Below are 20,824 nucleotides of genomic sequence, written 5' to 3'. Positions count from 1 at the left end.
TATTAGTCTGATTTGATTGGTTGGGGTTCGTTCAGTCCGCGGTCCGCACCGCTGGGGTGAATGAGAGAGGTGCTTTGTTTGTTTATTTATTTATTAGGTACGTTACAATATAACATATAGGTTGCTATAGTAGTCATACACCATACGCTTTTAATTTAAATCATTAACAATAAAAAAAGTACAATCTAACCTACACTTTGAAAAAAAAATGCATGCCACCACAAGAATGTATAAAATTCTCAGTGACTACACGCTGATGCGAAACAAACAAAAAACTGAAAATTGTTCTCAATTGTTTTCTTAAATATGCGCCATATTAGAATTTGTGCCGGACCACTTGCATGTCCATCATTGTAATGACGTAAACGGAACCGAATCGAAGGAGAGGGGACGAGGGTAAGAGTGTCAGGAGAGAGAAGTCTAGAAAACAGCTTTTTTATAAAACGATAAGTTGCTACAATGCGCGGTCTTGTGCCCATAATAATCAGAAATGATGGCGGATTATAATCGAGACAATAAAATTGATTCTTTTTTGCGTTTTTCCACTTTTAATATTCATATTGTGACATGACTTATAAATATAAAAACACGCGCGCGCGCCGGGAGCGCCCTCTACGCATCGAGTGGCGCGCGCCGAATCAATCCGGTCGCCGTTCCGGCGACAGACACTGATACACATATAAAAAAGTCCGAAACGTCGGCCGGATTGCGCGTCCACGCGACGGCCACCAACCCATGAGCCCTTTCCGTGAGTGGTTGAGGGGCCGGTCTGCTGCCCCGCGATTAGGTTGGTCGCGTCGCGCGACGTTCGAACACACGCCGCCGCCGGACGCCGCCCCCGGCCACATTCACCACCGCTCGATAAATTAAAAAACGCGGGCGGCGCCGCGCCCCCTGGTGGCGCGCGCGGCGCCACCTGGCCGTGCATCAACGGAACTCGTCAGATTAGTGAGACTTTTGGCTTATAAAACAGTTCTTGTGTCGAGAGTTGTACATACACCACTGTTTATTCACATTCAACCAATGACAAGCAGAAGCTATTTTTTATTATTATATTATCGTAAATTTTTTCTTTGTTTTTTTTTTCTATTTTATTTAAAGACATGATGATGACTGTATCCTAGAAATGCAAATACAATAAGGAACTCAATATGTACAAAGAAACGGAACGGTGAGAACCGAAACGGCTGAGTGACTGATCACGTGATGAAAAATATTTTTTTTTTTTGTGATTTTTCCCTTATTTATGAAGTGACGAAATTAATTAAATGGAACACTGTTTTTAACAGGTTAAAATATTGAGGCAGTATCTCAAAAACTGTTTGATTTTTACAACCTGCCAGTTTACACAAACGCATTTGGTTGTGACGTCACACGCGATAATCAATTTAATTGGTACTTTGTGACGCCGACCGGTGTTGACGGTTTGAGGTTATGTTCGGAAATTTCAGGTTATGGCACATGATTCTATTAAATGTTACTTGTTTTTTTGGTTATAACCGACTAGTAGCATATGCCATGAAGATCTGGAAAATCATTGCATTTTTATATGGACAAACAGGCAGCTGTTGTAGAAAATCTGGTTCGGTCTGCGACCCTTGTCTCGTTCGCGCTCCACCCCAAATTCGCTCATGTAAAAATGCAAAAACTTTTTTTAATTTACTAAACATTGGTCTTGTGTTAGTTTTGCACTTGATCTAACCAAAGATTTGGAACTAATACACTCCAAACAGACGTACTGATTCCTCAATGTGTTCTCACCCACATCACATATTAAAAAAAAAAGTAAAAAAAATAAAATAAAAATACTGTTTTTTTTATTAAATTATGTTCACAATTTTTTTCTCTTTAAAATACTTGTAATAAATACAGATAGAAGCTTCGAATAATGAAAAAGAAAATAACAAATGGTACTTTACAGTAACAAATCACAAGCTACATATTCATATAAAAAGAAATGAAGAAAGCAAGAGAACAAGAACGATTATAATAGTAACAGATAAAATCCTATAATACAGAAACGATAACTCTTACAAAAATAGTAAATAAAATGCTTAGAGCTTTTAAATGCTTTTGGGACATGATAGATGTCTAAAAGAAACGAGAAAATATATTGTTTGTTGTGATGCAGGTGAGATACGAATAATTACATATATTTTTGGCAACGCTGTCTAGTTCCAAATGCGCAGGAAACTGTCCCAAGATCCTGTCCCGACCGCCATGCCGTTCTCTGTTACGCCTAGACAGCTTACTCGATTGTCGTGACCCGCTAGGATACCTAAAAACAAGAGAAAACAATTAGTCCCGAAGAAAATGTCTTATTGGACGGCGTCGATCAGCGCCGCCCGCGGTGCCAAAGGGAAACAAGAATTCGGGGTGACGTCAGTGGAAGCTATCGCTCCGATAAACTTTTGGTTTTGTTTTTTTTTCATGTTTCAATTCGCGTATCGCTCTAATTAAACAGGAAATAACACATTTGTTTATCATCACTCTTCGCCGCTTTCACAGCTGAAAGGTTAAGAAATCTGACATTTCGTTTTGTCGTAAACATGCCACGTTTCGGTATTGTAAATCGCAAGGTTTCGAAATTGGGAGAATTAACAATTGCATCGATGACATTTGACGTACATGTCACTGCTTTATAAAGTATCGGAGTGTGACGGATTTCTGGGTGACACGTGACGTTTCTGACAATTCGTTTCGTAATTTCTGCGTTAATAAATGACAATTTGGAATTGCCAACAGAGATAACTTATCGGAAACAATTTTCTGACTAGACAAAACCCCTACGCATTTTGGAGTAATTTCACACGTGGTCAAATAATGTCGATCAATGATTTTATTGAACAAAAATGTCACAACATCAACACACGATACGATTTAAGAATTTCAATATGTACTTCAAAAAGAGTCATTTCCAAGTAATAAAATTAAACAATTATCAAATATTTGTTTATAAAACTTCAAACAAGACAACTTATCGAGTGACATATGGAAAATATATAACAATTGAGATATTTTCGATAAAGATTATAAAATTGTTAAAGAAAGCCACCAGTAACATTAAAATTTGACATTTCTACACTCTTTCATGGCTACCAACTAAACTGCAACGACAGTTTATATTTTTGACATCTGACAATAAAAAAATCTACAATGAAATTGTAAAATTGTTAAAATTAATATTCTTGGAAATTTTAAGAATTCCGATGAAGATAACTTATCAAGTGAGAGTTTCGAAATATATTTAAGACGTGACTTAACGATTTAGATATTTTTGATCTACAATAATCTTCCAAGATTATTACCACCACTATACTGTTGTGTTGATAACACACAAAGTACAATTTCTACTAAATTTTTGTACATTCTAAATAATCTTTCCAGTAATTGTCGGTACACACTTATGACATTTGACAATTTTGATTGGTGACGTAATTCAAACGACATTTTTTGACAGATCATTAAATAGTAACGTCACCTGTCGTTAATTATTATATACATTTTTCAATTGTTTCAATGCCAACAGACTCACTTATTGTTGATCACGCTGTACATTCTAAAGCGTGATCAAAAAGGACTGTTTAAGTTGGCAGTATTGATTTTTACTTTCCAATGGTATAACTGGAGTAACTTCCGGTTGTTGACGACTTCACACTGACAGTTCAAGTTGTTTCTTTGTACCGTGGATTTTTATACATACATAACCTACAATTTTGTCGCTGTCGATTTCACGTAAAATATCTGTCAAAAGACGTATCCGGTTGCAGTATTGCAGCCGAACAACAAAATGCTCTTAATTGTGTTGCGAACATAAACAGTCCTTTTTGATCACCCGGTATACGATCAATTCTTGATTCAAATCTCAAGATTTGACAATTTTGAAATGATCAGAACGAAAACTTCTTTTTGAATAGAAACATTTTCCAAGCGACGCAAAATACCAGACTGACACAATATTTGACCATTTTTAGTTAAAATTGAGCAACAGAAATCTGAAGCGTAAGAGTCCCGTGGAATAAAAATGTATTTGATTTTTGCCGTTCTTTAGCATATTGTGGTACAAAATAGAAAAACAGAGGTTATATAAGTCCCTTAATGACAGGTTTTTGATAGACTGTTGTATAAAAAGTAGTTAGAATATAGAAAAACTAAAGAAAATCACAAGCAAAACAATTAAGACCTCGAAGTCACAACTGGCGCTAAGATTTAATGATTTGACATTTGACTCTTGACATCTGATTTGACGTCTTTAACAGCTCGACATAGTTCGACACAGTAAAATTATGGAGCCGCACAATTCCACAGGACTCTTGATATGTTTTTTTATCGACACTTTGTACGACAATAGTGTGACAATTTCACGATCTGACAACATCGAATTGACACTTAATCAGTCACACTAGTACTTATTTGACATTACTGTGGAAGAAAGTCTTGGAGCAAATCAACCACTGCTATGAGAATGACATCGAACTAATTTCAACATCCAAAAACTAGTCGTGACAAGAGTGAATTGACTTCACTCACGCTTACGAGATTTGACACTTCTTTGACACCACTATTTGACTTACAACCTCAAGATTTGACCGACTTGACCTACCAATTACCTTTATTTACTAACTAACCAACTCAATAAGGATATTTCATTCGCAACTGTAAGAATCCAGTCAGAATTTGGCACGTGACAGATTATCGTCTGATTCTTACAGCATTTGACAATTCTGAATTCTTTTTTTAATCTTGAATTTGCCAATTTCAGGATTTGGCTTCGGGAGCAACTGGAAGGACCTGGAGGTTGGCGGTTTGCGTCGTTTCTCACCTGCTCTCTCGGTCTTCATGGAGTCCCAGACGTTACAGTTGAAGTCGTCGTAGCCGGCAAGCAGGAGCCTTCCCGATTTGCTGAATGCGACACTGGTGATTCCGCATATAATGTTATCGTGGCTGTACATGGCTAGTTCCTGGTCGGCCCTGATATCGAACAGCCTACATGTGGCGTCGTCACTACCCGTCGCAAACGCATAACCATTCGGAAAGAACGTGACGGCATTAATGTCCGACTCGTGGCCGGGGAACGTCTGCTTGCATAGACTCTCTCTGATGTCCCAGAGCTTGGCCGAGGCGTCGCACGCCCCCGAGACGAAGGTGCGCATGTCGGGTGACAGCGACAGCGACATCACGTCGCCGGTGTGGCCGAGGAACGACGTCACCTGCTGACCGGTCTCGATGTCCCACAGGGCGCAGCTCATGTCCCCCGAACTGGTCACTATCTGGTTGTCGTCGAGGAAGCGACAGCAGGAGAGGTAGCCGGTGTGACCGGGCAGTTCCCTGCTGACTCGCACGTTGCCCTCGCGCGTCTTTAGGCTGTAGATGGAGCAGATGTTGTCGAGGCCCCCGCAGGCGACGTAGCTGCCCGATGGGGCGTAAGCGCACGTCATCACCCATGACGATCGCAGAGGGATCGCGTGAACCTGCAAACAACCACAAACGGGGACCGTCGTTATCGGGCCAGAACATCGTGGGGTTGTTCTTGCTGTCACGCTCGTCCTAATTAAAATACCCTAAAATTGATGCTTTTTCTGCTATCGCGACAGCGAGTCATTTTTATTCTTTCATTTCAAAACGAGACAACAAGTAATTAAACAGAAACATCGTAGACAGCTCTGACACCTTGAAACAAACAAATTCGATAGCAAAAACTGGTGACTAATTTGACATAACTATTAGCCAACATTTTTGACTGTCCTATCAAAATTTTACAACACTGCGCTGACTTATTCACCAAATCAAAAGACATTGGAATTGTGGTCCTTTGAAGGTTTCAGTCTTTGACAATTCTGAATGATTTTGACAATTTGAGTCACATCAACCAGCAATTTGACAATGATCTTCGATTAAATTGCCGACTAACTAAAAAAACGAAACAAAGGAATTGGACCACAATTACAATTTGACGCTCGAATTAAATTACAATCAAATGACAATTCTGAAAAGTGATTTTGATCATCTAGAACCACTATTGGTTTGACAATTATCGACTGAGAATGTCAAGATTTAGCAATATTGAACTGATTTTAATTAGAATTCCAAGAAGAAAATATACTATTTCGGATTTTAAATTTGCTACAGCTTCAGCAGAATTTGGAAGTGTTTCTTGATGCCCATCTGTGAAGATTCCAAAGGAAGAAGTCATCCCCGTATAACCAAAGTTCTTTTTATCTTTTTGAATGATTTTATCAGAAAATCTTCATTGTTTTCTTGATGTTCTTCCTTATCTTTTTTCCCCAATTTTGTAAGTCTGATTGAAGAATACATGGATATTCTCGTCTTCATTTATTGACACCAAAACAATCTTTTTTTCTAGGACACGGCGTAAACAATGACAATTTTGCTCGCGACCTTATCTTCACCATATCTTCAATTTATTTCAGAAATCTGGGAAACCTTAAAAAATGTATTAAACTGTTTTCTTTCATTTTTATCAGTTCGAAATTTTTCAGGACAACGTAACAAATTACTGACGACACTTAACAGCCTTTCGATGGGTTTAATCACCATCGTAGTTGGCGAAACGTGTCGATATCGATAAAAATTGTGGAGCATATCGGTATCAGACTATCAGATTCTGAGAAAATATCACCTGATAAAAAAAATGTATGCCATGAGGTTAGAAACGTAAAGAAAAAAATACAGAGAAAGGAAAAACCCCAATTTCTCTGCGTCGCTTTGGTCCCATTTTACCATCTGGAGACATTCAAAATCCTCTATCAATATTTCGTCGTTCGCTGACGCCGTTACCAATTCACAATCAGTGACGTCACACTGTTAATAACAATTGGTGCCAGTTCAAGACATAACAAGGCGAAATACTTGATTCAAATGGAGAAAAAAGCGCGGAGAGTGCAACGTCCGATGTATTATAGAATCCACTTTTTGCAACGTTTCTCTTTTGGATTCCTTGACATAATTGGAGAGCACCGAAAACTGCATCAAGAATTTAATGAATTAACGCTGTTTGTGCTAACTAGAGGCAACAATTTCGACGTTAACATAATTAATTATGTAGATTCGACAGTTTCGAAGGTCGCCCCGTCACAAACACTTTCTTGGAATAGTGAAAATATGCAAGAAAAATATGGAAACGACTTGATGTGTTTTCGAGCTTGTGATCCGTTAAACAACGCTCCCAGCCTGATGATCCATCCATTTATCATCGAGTTAATGTAATACTGTTATCCAAACAATCGATTTGTGCTAATGATGATTTACACCACCATTCGGATGCAAATCACATGCTCAACACGCCCATTTATCTCGACCGACTTAACCTCAATATTTTTTTATCTCGATTGGCAACACTGCCGGACGCTTCTTCGGTCTTTACCCATTTGACGTATGACATAACCTGACTTGTTGCGTCGACGCGTCTTTTCGTTACCTTATTGGTGGTGTGAGAGTCCCAGACGATGAGTTTACCATCTTGGGAAGCTGATACGAGGTTGCGACTGTCGGAACCCCAGTGCATGGCGTAGATTTTTGCCAAGTGACCCCGAAGGGTGCGTCTAGTTCGCATTTGCACCCTTCCGATGGGCTCGAGGCTGGCAGTTGCCTGGACCAAGGATGTGTCGCACGCCGCCTTACGGGCATCCTGCAAAACACAAACAGATTCAGTGACGGGACACGTCCGTGGGACTTTCAGTCAAAGCAAAAGTGTTTTCGAAAATATCAACATTTTAAAAATATTATTACATACATTATATTGAAAGCTGAAGTGTTCACTGGGTTATTTAAAATGACACATTAAATCTTTTTAACTTTGTGTCATTAACGGCAAACTCCGGTTAGTCCAATATTATGTTGGCCCCACTGCTTTCACAGTTAGTTGTCAATTTGGCCGTTGTACGGTGAAGTTTCTGTACTGTCACAACGACAACTGTCAACTCGATATTTAAAAAAACTCCAGTCTGACAAATTACTCTCAAAAGCTACTCACTTACTTTTTGAAGTTTACAGTACCACTTCCACTTAATTACTAGAAGTGTCAAAGTTTACCTACTCTTTTGTTTTTTAATTTTATTTTAGTAGTACACGCTTCTAGCAAGAGACATAACCAAATAAATAAGAGTTTATAGAAAAACGACTTAAACTGTCAACTAGAAATGTCAATATTTGTTCAACTGAATCATATAAAATGTAACATTCATGTTGTTTTAAATTTTATTCAACTCTTGACAACTTTGCAAACAACTGTCAACCTGAGATATAGAAAACTTACAGTTCCTACATACCAAGTGTCATTTCTTATTTGACCGAAGTGAAGTTGGTACTACTGTTTTTACGTCAAAATCAGCTTTGACAAAATTAGTTCTTTATTTCGTCACTGGCGAAATATTATCTCAAGTGTCAAAATAACATGACCTGTAAATTTGACATTAAAAAACGCTAACCTAATTTCGCATCAGATATGATTCGCCTCTTTTTGAATTTTATTCCACTGGTTCATCAGTTAAAAACACAAATTATAAACAAATTAGGTAACTTATTTTTGTCAGATTGGAAATTTAATTATTGACGTAAGCAGCCATTATGTTAATGTTCTTTTAATTGTCTGGAAAGACTTGTTTCAAATAAAATTTTCATATCTTACGTAAAGAACTCATTTATTCAACGCTTTATATAAAAATTTACTCAAAACACGTCCCTTGAAATAAAGAAAAAACTCTCCTTCATTCTTACATAAATTGGCATTACTGCTTTTTATACATATGTATTTTATATATTTAATCATGAGCGACAATTCAAATATGTAGTTTCTTATTTTACCCGACTGTCAAAACAACAAGAACTGTCATTATTTTACCCTACTGTCAAAACGACAAGAACTGTCATTGCACGATGAACAAACAATTCTAGGGAATTTCTCGGCAAGTTGACAGTACTGACCGTGAACGGTTGAACGAATTAGTAAACTTTTTGGAGCTTACTTTGATGTCTTGTTTTTATCGAAGTCGACCATCTTTCTAGAACATAGATAACAATCCCTGACATGCCAAATTAGTGTGGACCAATAGGAAATTATGAATTCTTATGAACAAAGTGAGATGAATCAGTTTTACTCTTGATGTGACAACTGACAGTACTAACTGTCAAAAGTTGACATTTAATCTGAACCAACTGAAATCTTGCACCGTTTGTCATTACAAAGAGGGAGGAGCAGGACATTTCCACGATAAACAGTTTGGTTTTAGCACAATTTTGTTCCGATTTGGCAAAGGAATAAAAAAATTCTCTGCGGACTACTTTTGGTGGAACACCCGGTAGACTGTATGATATTTAATTTAGGTCGGAACTAATTCGAGTTAAGTAAACCCCATCCACTTTAATAAATTCTAAATATTATTCCCTCATTACGTAACTCGCTTACTCTCGATTAATCTCCCTGAGTTTATTAAAATTTCTAAATCAAGGAGATTGCACACGATCAAGTTACGACATCCCCGTCCGTGCAAACGCCACATTTCCCCGATCGGAAATCGCGATTGGTGATTTTGTGTCGCTCCTCCACCGTTGGCAGCCCTTGTCCGTCGCCGCCGCTCCGATCTCTTCCTGCCGCCCATCTGGCAACGCCGCACCAGTGGGGTAACGTCGAGAGGGCGGGGTAACGGATCAATACAACATGGCAGTCGAGCCGGCCGTCTGACAGACACCGCCGCACGTGCGTGAATGCCTCCTGCGTGACTAGTTGCGTGTGTTCGCACGCAAAATGCAACCGACCCGAACGGACAAAAGCGCGCTGCACTTTTTCGCGGGGGGCCTTGACCCCCGCCCCACGTCGGGGGCCCTCGCGGGCCGGTCACGTGGCCCGGCGAATACCCCATTCCCGTCTAGATCGTTCCTGATAACTTTTATCGGTATTTCATGTCGCAATTTCCTTGGAGAAATCGTTATTTCGAGCGAATGCGGTCGGGGAACGGGAGGAGGGCGCTTTTTGCACTTTTGTCACACTTACTCTGATGGCATTTTTGAGTGTTTCGGCTTCTTGTCTCAAAGAATCCAATTCGTTCATACTGCCCAACACTCTCTATGGCACAACGAACGCCTGAAACACAAAACAAACTGTCAGAATTGTGGAGACGGTCAAGTGTACAGAACAGCGGAGGATACAACGAGGCACCCCGCGGTACTCCACACTCTATATTCCTATATCTTAACCTGACCGCTGATTCTTCAATTTTTGCTAAAACGCGATTCCCCAAGAAATACTGACCACTTTCAATTGGTTTTTTTCCAGAAAAACTTAGCCTTGACCACACTCGAATTGTTCCATTGTTTTTGTCTCATTTTCTCAAGATTTATCAATCTTAATCAAAATGTGGAAAAAATTCCCGATAGAAATGGTCACGGAGTGTAAACAACTAAATTAATACGTTATTATCATCATCACTACTATTATTAAAAAACTGAACAAAACACACGATTAAACTTGATATGTGACACTTTGTGATAAGATCTTTTTTTTTATTAAAAACAATGAAAACGGAGTGCGATAAGAGAGGACTCAAGGAGCTCCATTTTTTGGTTGACGTTTCATAATTTGATGATCACGTGACCTTGCAATTGCAAGCGTTGTCAAAACAACTGTCATTTTGCACTTTTCCCTTGAGATCTGCGACTTGACATTCGAATTGTCAAACTCCTCAACACGAGTGTCAAAAATGCAACAAATTAAATTTTGTCTGGGCAAGATGTGCAACAAGAATCGAAAAAACAAACAATTCTAGGAAATTTGATCTTCAAATGGGACAAAAAGTGGTCTAATGAAATTTGGTTTGACGTTTGCGTTACAATAAGTGTGGCAACGGCGCAAGAGAACTGTCAATGTGTCGAAGCAACTGTCATTTTGTACTTCTTGACGAAGACTGATGGGATTGAGCTGGATTGAGTCATCTGTCATTGAATAATCGAATTCTCGACTTCCGCGTCAAATTAGCGACATTTTGTTCTTTTGCCGACAGAAAAATGTTAAAATCGTGGCGGTTTGGAGTTGGCAAGGGTGGGCTGTGAAACCGAAAGTGTCGTTGAACAAAAGAATGTTGCAATTATCAGTGGTGCCAACCGTTGGGGGGTAGATGTCGGTGTTGCGTCGGGGGCCTCGGGGCGGATTTCCGGCGGCTCCTCGCGCTTATCTGCCTTGCGGTTGCACCGCCGTCATAAATTATTTAAAAACGCGCCAACGTCACGCTCCGCAATTCGTGCATGTTTGCAGATGTGTTTCACATAAACTCCACAACGTAAATAGATAAAACCGTCGGTTTCCTGCGGGGAACGTCGTCCGCCGTAACAAAATGGCTCCTGGGAAAAATCCGCTTTTCCCCGTGAAAAATCGAAATTCGCGCCACCGTTTAAAATTAGAATTTTGTTTTTCGGACACACCTACGCCCTTAAACAAATTTACAAACATTAGCATAGGTCGCGGTCGGGGGTGCCGGAGGCCGCGTGGGGCGGCGGAGCGCCGACGACGCGGCCGGCGGCGGTAGCGGGGCCGTCCCGGCGTTTTTCCGCCGCGCGAACGAAAATAAATTGACAGCCGCCATGACAGTCGCTGCACCTGCTCGAGACGTTCATTTGTCTTCGGGTCGGGATTCAGAGGCGGCTGCGACCGTTGCGGCCACCGGGGGCGGCCGGGCCGCCGCCGGGACACTTACTTTTCCAATCGGCTCAGGCTAAACCAATCCACCGTAGACTACACTATCCTATGGTGCTCCTCACAAAATCACGAACACATCCGCTTACACCCATACAAATTCACTCGTCCACTAATTATGAACATGTGAGATTATTTCGCGAACGGTACATACGCTAAACGACACTGTTCACGCACCTATTTCACACCTACAATGTTTTTAAAACGCGGATTTCGGTCTCGCTTTGCTACTTGGGTGCGGTGCGAGAATCGCCGGTGCCCTTGCGGTAACGATTCTAGTCCCCGATTCGTGACGTCAGAACTGCCATTTGCACGACGCGAGCGACATCCGCCGGATCGCGCAGGGAAGGTTCGCGACCAAACTGCTTAATGGAGGCGCTAATGACAGATCAAATTTTGAAAATTTTTCACTAGAGCTTCAAAAAATTAAGCACATTTTTCATCATACAATTATCCAATTACCCAATCATCCAACCAACCAACCAACAATCCAATCTATTCTCTCATGAACGTTAAAACACACTTTTATATTCTCTTTATTTTTTCAGTTTGTTTTCCATTCAGTTACCTAATTGCACACTTCTTATTTTTCTTTTTCTGTTAATCACCTTCTCCTTACTTTTCCTTGCTTTCGTTTTTTACAGCCAACCTTTCATTCATTCTTTTATTCGTTTACGTTAGTTTTTTTTCCTTTTGTTCGGTCCTTCGCTTTCCATTTCTTTCTTACTTTCACTTTCCTCTCTTCGATTAGGGTCTAAAGTTTGTTAAACTTTTTAGAAAATTCGATAAATATAATGCGTCTTAAATTTGTGAGTTAGGTACTTGCTTTAAGCTTATTTCTTACATTTAAGATGATTGACTATCATACATTCAAAATTAATCTAATCTTAAATAAACATGAAATTTTTCAAACACATTTTGCGGTCGCCAAATTTGATATCAATGCATCAATCATCTCTTTTGTGATAAGTGTAGTGGACGTTGTGCGAGTTTCTGTTTTAAATCGAATTCCTGATTTAATAAATTTGATCGTACCTACTAGGAACAAAAAAAGATTTGGAAAGCATCTCAGACTGTTACTCCTGAAATAAATATGTCAGAGACTCAGGATAAGAACATTTTAGAGCAAAAAGAGGTGAAAAATAAAGTTATTAAGGATGGAGAAGATAACAAAGACAAAAACAAACAATCGACCAAACCTAAATCGAAAAAGGGAATGACAAAAAAAATTAAGAAGTCATGGAAGAAATTTGTCAATTCTTCTGAAGCTGCAGTCCTGAACAAGGTTTTGGACCAATTCGAGAAAAAGCTAAGCAAGTGCTTAGAAACTAAGGTAAAAGAGATGATTCAGAAAAGTGACGAGTTAATGAACATCCTTAACAACGTAATCATTCCAAAAAGTACCATAGAAGCAGCTTTGAAGAACTGCAGTTTTGAAGATTTCATTGAGGCAGCAACAGACAAAATTTTGAATTTGTCGGATTTGACAGATTTAAAAACTTTAATATCTTCCATCGAGGATATAAAAGAGTTGAAGGAAATTGAAGATTTGGTGAAGAATTTCTGCAAATTATGTAAAGAAGAGTCGTCAGAAAAGGAAGAAAGTTCCAAGTTGGACTCAACTGTTGAGAAAATCAGTCATCAATTAGCTAAATATATGGCGAATCGGTTAGTCGAAGCTGTCAGAGAAAACGTCTTGAGTAATAGTGCCAAGAAGTCTGGTGAAGAAGCAGAGGAAGAAAAACCAGAAAAGGTAGAATCTTCCAAGGGCAATAAGAATGACGACGTGTCAAATGATAAAAGTGAGAATGACGAGCAGAATAAAAAAGAAGATAAGAAATCGGATAAGACTCCAAAATCGAAATCAAAAGTAATGAAAGCAATCAAGAAACCATTCAAGAGATTGCTAAGTTCTTCAAAGGCGGCGATTTTCGTCAAGATCCTCGACAATTTCAGAGAACCGCTAACCACTAGTTTGGAGACTGCGTTAAAACTAATCATTGAAACGAACGAAGATTTGAAGGCGATTCTAAGCGCAACACTCGTTTCTGGAAAAACTATTAAAAATATTATAGAAAATTGCAAAACTGAAGATTTTATTGCTGCAGCAACAAAGACAATTTTGGCACTAACAGATGTGACAAATCTCGATGCCTTGAAATCGACCATCGAACAAATCAAGAACCTTGAGCAACTGACAGACTTGGTTGTGAACTTGTGCAAAGCGCTACAAGAAACATTGTTGGATGCCAAAAACAGAAAGGAGGTAGATGAAGAGTCGGCCATCGACGAGTTCTGCCACGAACTAGCCGAGTACGTAACGAATTTGCTGATCGACTACATCAAGGAGAAAGTTCTCAACGGTGACGACGAAGAGAAGAAAGCTGACGGTAATAGTGAAGACAAGACGGGAGAAGCTGAGAAAGTAAAGAAGAAATCGACCAAGAAATCGAACAAAAGGAAACTTAAAAAAGGAGTTGCGAAAGATGTTAAGAAGATTATTGAAGATTGTCCTGATTTTCTGGATCTATGCAAGTCGTTGAATGTTGACAAAAAATCTGTGAAGAAATTCTTCGCTGATTTTGAGAGCAAATCTGTCGAGAGTGAAGAGTTGGGACGTGCTCTTGGAGAAATTGGTACTGATTCGAGCGACTTAAATTCGATTGGGGCAGCACTGAAAGGGAAACAGTTCCAAGATTTCTTGAGAAAAATTCTTGAAATGCTCAAAACCGATTCGACACCGAAGGATGATAAAGATGGGGATAAAACGGAAGAAGTTGTTGTAGTCGTTAGTAAAGGTGTGGCAGCTTATATCGCACATTTGGTTGTTGATAAGAAGAAAATCTAAATCGCAGGCTTAATAATTATTATTAGCTTGATAATGATGTAAGAAATTGTAATTTTCGCTAGATAAATTGATAGCAATAATGTAAACACTCGACAGATTAAATTTTACAAAGAAATGTTGAGTAAAAATATATATTATGGTTTAAATGATTAAATAATTTAAAAGATTGTGGGTTGACCCGCGGATTATTTTGTGTCAGCTTCCCCTACTACAAGGAGTAAGATTGGACAAAGTGGGACAAATATTTGTTAATAAAACTGTAACAAGATTGGAAGATTCTAAATATGGAATTATATAACGATTAATTTTGTTTGGAAATAAGAAAATGATTTAGTTGTAAATTTGAATTAATAATTATCCGAGTCGCAAACCAAAATTTGACGTACGTTTGACGTCAACGCGTGCGCCCCCACAAAAGTCAAGCCGTCCGCCATTTTGTTGTGCGTTACTGCAACGTTCAGTGCTAGTCCCGCAAAAAATGGGTTCTGCCAAGGCAGAATCGGCCCCAAACAACGTGAAAAACCCAGTAAAGCCGTACGGCAAAGTAATCTTGACGCTGAAAAACAAACTATTGCCCGACGAGAAACTGTCTCCGACTCCGAGCCAGAATGACGGTCTCGACATAGAAACCGAGACGGATTTGCGTATTTACGGGTGCGAGCTGATCCAAACTGCCGGAATTTTGTTGAAGCTGCCTCAGGTAGGTCCATCGTTCCGCTCCGTAGCGCCTAAGGCGACTGTCGGGCCCGTTTTTAATATATGTTGGCCGATGTTTTCAGGTAGCGATGGCTACTGGACAGGTCCTATTGCAACGTTTTTATTATTCGAAGAGTTTAGTGCGCCACCCGGTCGATCACACGGCGATGGCCTGCGTTTGTTTAGCTTCTAAGATCGAAGAGGCCCCCAGACGGGTCAGAGACGTTATCAACGTCTTCACCCACATACGACAAGTCAACTCCAACAAGTAAGTTTCAAGTCGATTATGTCGTTAACCACACTGACAATGACACCGTTCTCATCAATACGAAGCATAATGTTTTTTTTTTCTTTTGTTTTGTTCCTATTTCCGTCTCAATGCCGGGATTATTCAGAATGCGTTCAGTCCAAGGCCGTTTTTCATTATCCTGAACTTGTTTTAGGATCGCAAGATGCAAGAGAGAGACGCTCGGCGCTGAATTGGGCCTTGGTGCGCCTTGAAACCATCCCACGTGTTTTAAGGAGGAACAGGTGCGGTGCGTCTCAATGCCCATCATGGCGCAATTTTTGCGCTCGAAGAAACATTCCAAATTTGCTTTTTTTTTTCCTTTTTTTTCTATTGTGGGAAGTTGTGGGAAATTGCGACGCCAGCGTGCAGGTTGGATCTTTCTACCTTTGCCACATTAACCAAATAATGACAACAAAATAAGGTTTAACTTAAAAATCTCATTCTAGGTTTGAATGTTCTGTAATTTTTTTAACAAGAAAAAAAGAAGTAGAGATCCAGTCTCAAAACTGTCAACTGGCTTTGGTGGGCTGATTGTATGTTAAAACTGCGGGATGTTTGTTGCATTGTGTCTTTCCACCACTAGAAATATACAGCGTGTTCACTATAAATTTCGTCCGACTACAAATTTTCTTCCATTTTGATTGTAAAGTGATGTTAGTTAAAAAAGTGACACGTTTTTTTTTTTTTTTTTTTTTTGTAAGATCACGAAAATATTTGTGATGAAAAATTAATGTGGCTCTCCTAAAATGTCAGATTTTAAGTGGGAAGTTGCAAATTAACAACGTGTGATGCTGGGTGAGTTGATAAAGTAAATGTCAGATATTTTCCAAAATTCGTATCCAACCTGCACTCATTTTGTTTGTTTTTTTTTTTCACTTCTGTTCTGGTCCACTCTGGATGAGTGCAGTCGCTTCCTTACTCGTGAGTTTCCGACGATCGGAAGCCGTCGCCGCTAAAACTAAACCCATTCTAACAAACTCGATCCAAAAAACATTTAAAAAAAAAACCGATGTACAAAAAAAAAGCTTGTAGACTGTAGTGGTACAGCAAGGTAAATATCGTATTTTGGAGGTGTTGTTTATTTTTTTAACACTGCTGTTGATAACGGCGATGATTTTTTTATTTTCCGCGGCCGTTTCTGAAACGATCCAGGGTACTGTCGCGTACCGGAATCCTTCACCGCCGCCGCCACCCTCGACCAATCAGAAACGGCCGACCAGTTCGCAAAAAAAAAAGTTTACTCGGTTTCTACTGTAGCAAGGGAACAAAGGAGATACTCAATCGTTTGTTGTTAATTTACAGAGGCTACAAATGGCTCCAATAGGGCCTCTGTCCCCCATAATCTTCATGGCGCTGAGTGGGATCCTTAATACCACACAGACATGAATCTGCTAGAAATGCACAGACAGACACAGACACGGCCGTCCATGATTGTGTGTGACGGTCTACGGGAAGGCAATGCATGCGTTCAATTCTTATTGGACGAGGAGGGACAAGGTTGGTACCACTGAGTAGTAATAGTGATGTCCAAAAAGCGTTGAACCATGCATTGCGCGTGACGGCGACAGAGGTAAACGAAGAACCGGAAGAAAGAAGAGAAACAATCGAGAGTACAACTACCGTAGTACTAATTTGTGAGGTTATGTTTCATTGTAGGTCACCGATCGGCCACGATTTGTCGAAAGCCGGTCGATCACGCACTAAATTATTTGATTGGGTGGATTAAATAACAAAACAAGCAACAGGTAATGGCGGCGACTGAAAATGGTGGATCTAGTTTAATGAACCAAAAAAATTATAACAATAAAATGCTTCGTATTGATGATTTCCTCAATTTTTTGTTTGTCCGAATGTAATTTGGAGTCCGATAAACAAATTAAACTCGATCACCATTTTTTTGCCACTTGATTAAAAAAAACAAAAAAAAAAACAGTAGACGATCGCGTCCCATATCTCCCTCCACGTCCACGATTTGTGTTTTATTTGTTTATTTTCCGCTCCGAATTGCACTTCTCCAACTCGTCTATAGTCTACGTCGGAGAATTGTGATTGACGGTCTTTCAACTTGTGTTTTTTTCTTTTCTTGAATATGTGCAGAACTATACAGCCTGTGATATTGGACGTAAACTATATCCAATTGAAAAATCTCGTTATCAAAGCCGAACGGAGGGTGCTGAAGGAGCTCGGCTTCTGCGTCCACATCAAGCATCCCCACAAGGTGAGTGCACGCGTCTGAGGTGGCGGCGCAATTGTCGAAAGCTAGATGGCGCTCATCAAACGTCACCCATAACTGTGACAGCTGTCAGAGTGAGTGAGAGTGAAGTTTGAAATGTCATCTGTCACCGTGACAGCTGTCAGAATGGGTTTCGTTCGGGGCCAGGGTCGCCCGCCTCACCAGCGCCCTCTTCCGCAGATAATCGTGATGTACCTGCAAGTCCTCGGCTTCGAGAAGAACCAGAAGCTGATGCAGTACTCGTGGAACTACATGAACGACTCGCTGCGGACGGACGTGTTCGTGCGGTACCAGCCGGAGACGGTGGCGTGCGCGTGCATCTACTTGACCGCCCGCAAGCTCCAGCTGCCCCTGCCCAAGAACCCGTCCTGGTACTCGATCTTCGGCGCCACCGAGACGGAGGTCCGAGACATCGCCATCAGGATACTGAAGCTGTACAACAGGCCGAAGGTGGGGCGGTGACGTATCCGAAGAGGTTTCGCTGATTCGGTCGTTTTTCAGCCCAACATCGAGCAGCTGGAGAAGAAGGTGGACGAGCTGTGCAAGCAGTACCACGACGCGCGGGTGAAGGCGCGGGGGAACTCCGGCAACAACACCCCCAACAACGACTCGTCGAGCCCGAACACGCAGAAGACGGCGGGGGCGCACAACGCCTGGGGCGGCTTCATCAGCCGGTCGGGCAGCCACATAGCGCCGCCCGTCTCGGAGAAGAGGTCGCGGTCGAGGTCGGCGAGTCACAGCCCGGCCGGCAAGCACAACCACAAGAGGTCGAAGAAGCACAGGTCGAGGAGCAGGTCGGCGTCGAGGAACCACAAGAAGAACCACAAGAGGAGGAGCTACTCGCGGTCGAGGAGTAATTCGCCGCACAAGACGCGGAAAGGGAGGTGAGTGGAGGCGGCGAGGGTGCGAGGTGGGACTAACGGGGGTTGCAGGGAGAAGAGGAGGTCGACGTCGCCGGCGAACGAGAGGGAGGCGAAGAACGACCGGTACATAGACAGGTACGAGAAGAACGAGAGGTACGAGAAGGAGAGGTACAGCGGGAAAGAGGAGAGGGACAGGGAGAAGGAGCGGTACGAGGAGAAGAAGGAAAGGCACGAGAAGAGCGAGAAGAAGTACGACAGGGACGACAAGTATAAAGACAAAGAGGAGAAGTACTCGAGCAGGGAGGACAGGGATAAGTACAAAAAGTCCAAACACGAGAAAGACTTGAGGGAGAGGTCGAAAGACCGGCGGAGATAGAGCGGACAGTGGCGTGTTTAGTCTAAGGGACACTTAGTGATTTTATGTTTTTAATGAAGTCAGATGTAACGATTAGTACTAATTTGCAACAATTTTAATCTGTAAATTCGATTCATTTCTGTCGACGTTATATTCATATTAATTTTTCTTTTTGTCTACCGAATTGTGTTAAGTGTACAAATGTTCTTTAAAAAATCAAATTCGATAGATTATATTTTTTGATATACTGAGTCTCGTTATTTGACAAACCTAGTTTGTAGGTGTATAGATGTCGACTGGGGCGCCCTGTGCGGCCGAGATGCGGCAGGTCAGACGAGGTCGAATCGAGCAGCGTGTCGGACGTGAAGATTGTTGGCAAAGTTTCTGTAAGGTGTTTTCTTGGAATGAAGGAATTTATTGGAGTAAACTGGATGAAGAAGAAAAAACTAATTTGGCCAAGGTCGACTGGTTTTTCAGCGAACAACTGGTTACAGTGTAATTAGTATTCTATCAATAATTACAAAATAAAATATTCTCTACTGAATCTGGCCTTTTTTTGCACTTTGCTTGTCAATTGAATCTGCGACGTATAGAAAACTTAAAAACCTAAAGTTTCATATTTATTTATTTTCGTTTTTTTTAATCTTCTAGTATTTTACAGTAGAAGTCCGTTAGGATAGCCTTTACGGCCGAGCCAGAGATTCTGTGAGACGAGCTCGCAGAGCGAGTCGAATAGTACTGACGAGGCAGTAAAGGCCCCAACGGACGTGTATTGTACAATAGTTTTTGCAATATCTACGATTTATTCACAATTATCTTTTTGGAATACATTTTTTTCAACGCCATCGAAAAAACCGAATGATTAATAAGTGTGCGGAGGACGTAGTCATGTCAACCGTTGTTTATGAAAAAAAAAATGTTCCAATGTTGTCTGTCAGATTTGTTCAACGCTTAACTTTCCGTTGAAAATGAACGAATGAAATCAATAAAAAATCGCGATCAAGATATTCCGGATGGCCGCAGAGCAAGGCTTTGAAAATATTCAGGAAATAAACAGTGCGTTGTATTCCTTGGGAAGTGGCCTTTCAAACGAGGTGTCACTTGGCATACCCTTCCATTTGAAAAAAAAAAGTTTGGGGTGGTTGCGAGCTTCCGAGAGCAGATATGCAAAAACCATATACGCCAAAATGTGGGCAAGGAAAAACAAAAATCGACCTGTTTCGGGATTTTTTTACAAAAATCGCCAATGTCCAAGTCATGAATTTTATGCCAGTTAAAGTTTCCACACTGTAGAGAAAGTGGGCTTGATCCTGGTTCCTAGGGAAGTTTATGAGAGTTAAACTTGCATTGGCAGCCTGGCTGCAACAGACTTTGTGAACTAAATACAAGGGTAGCGTTTTTAAATTCATCAACTTTTTGCGGTGAATTTCAACATTGGTGGACTGTCAATCATAAGTTTTTTTTGTGTTGAACACTTATGTTATGCAAAAATGTGATGAATAGGGAAACGGATTTGGTGGAAAACTGATGACTGTGCTGACTGGTGCTGACGTCATGACACCTGAAGTGTAAACATAACCTAAACATTTTTTAATTTTCGGCGATTATTATTATTATATGAATAAATATGTGCGACATTAGTCTTCTTGGGACCATAATATTGGTAAAACGGATTACAATGCCTTTGGAAAATTCATCAGATGATGATTTATTAACTTCCTCTGATGAAGAAATTATTTTAAACAGAAGAAAGACTCATGAAAAAATTAGAGGATAACGTAAATAATGTTGCACTTTTCCAGTTTTTCCCTCGCTTTGCTTTGACATTGACACATT

The 20,824-nt window shown here is 40.5% G+C and overlaps 3 protein-coding genes across 3 annotated transcripts; 2 read left to right on the top strand and 1 right to left on the bottom strand.

Annotated features, from left to right (window-relative positions):
- Nucleotides 1–1,795: 1,795 nt before the first annotated feature.
- Gbeta13F (guanine nucleotide-binding protein subunit beta-1) lies at nucleotides 1,796–12,001 on the bottom strand. The gene is made up of 5 exons (XM_069045610.1): nucleotides 11,706–12,001; nucleotides 10,010–10,099; nucleotides 7,439–7,648; nucleotides 4,823–5,471; nucleotides 1,796–2,278 (listed from the first exon to the last, which is right to left on the bottom strand). Exons 2-5 carry the CDS (start codon nucleotides 10,064–10,066, stop codon nucleotides 2,172–2,174), a joined length of 1,023 nt encoding a protein of 340 aa, XP_068901711.1. The 5' UTR covers nucleotides 10,067–10,099; nucleotides 11,706–12,001; the 3' UTR covers nucleotides 1,796–2,171.
- Nucleotides 12,002–12,622: 621 nt separating this feature from the next.
- LOC138129307 (DNA ligase 1-like) lies at nucleotides 12,623–14,719 on the top strand. Its single transcript, XM_069045606.1, has 2 exons — nucleotides 12,623–12,689; nucleotides 12,747–14,719. Exon 2 carries the CDS (start codon nucleotides 12,798–12,800, stop codon nucleotides 14,550–14,552), a length of 1,755 nt encoding a protein of 584 aa, XP_068901707.1. The 5' UTR covers nucleotides 12,623–12,689; nucleotides 12,747–12,797; the 3' UTR covers nucleotides 14,553–14,719.
- Nucleotides 14,720–14,945: 226 nt separating this feature from the next.
- On the top strand, nucleotides 14,946–19,235 carry LOC138129308 (cyclin-L1). The gene is made up of 6 exons (XM_069045607.1): nucleotides 14,946–15,256; nucleotides 15,336–15,516; nucleotides 17,635–17,755; nucleotides 17,951–18,220; nucleotides 18,272–18,654; nucleotides 18,703–19,235. Exons 1-6 carry the CDS (start codon nucleotides 15,031–15,033, stop codon nucleotides 19,007–19,009), a joined length of 1,488 nt encoding a protein of 495 aa, XP_068901708.1. The 5' UTR covers nucleotides 14,946–15,030; the 3' UTR covers nucleotides 19,010–19,235.
- The last annotated feature ends 1,589 nt before the right edge of the window (nucleotides 19,236–20,824 follow it).

Source organism: Tenebrio molitor, chromosome 4, assembly GCF_963966145.1.
Source record: "Tenebrio molitor chromosome 4, icTenMoli1.1, whole genome shotgun sequence".
Taxonomy (NCBI): Eukaryota; Metazoa; Arthropoda; class Insecta; order Coleoptera; family Tenebrionidae; genus Tenebrio; species Tenebrio molitor.
The sequence above is the reverse complement of the archived record's forward strand: the minus strand, read 5'-3'. Positions and strand labels throughout refer to the sequence as shown.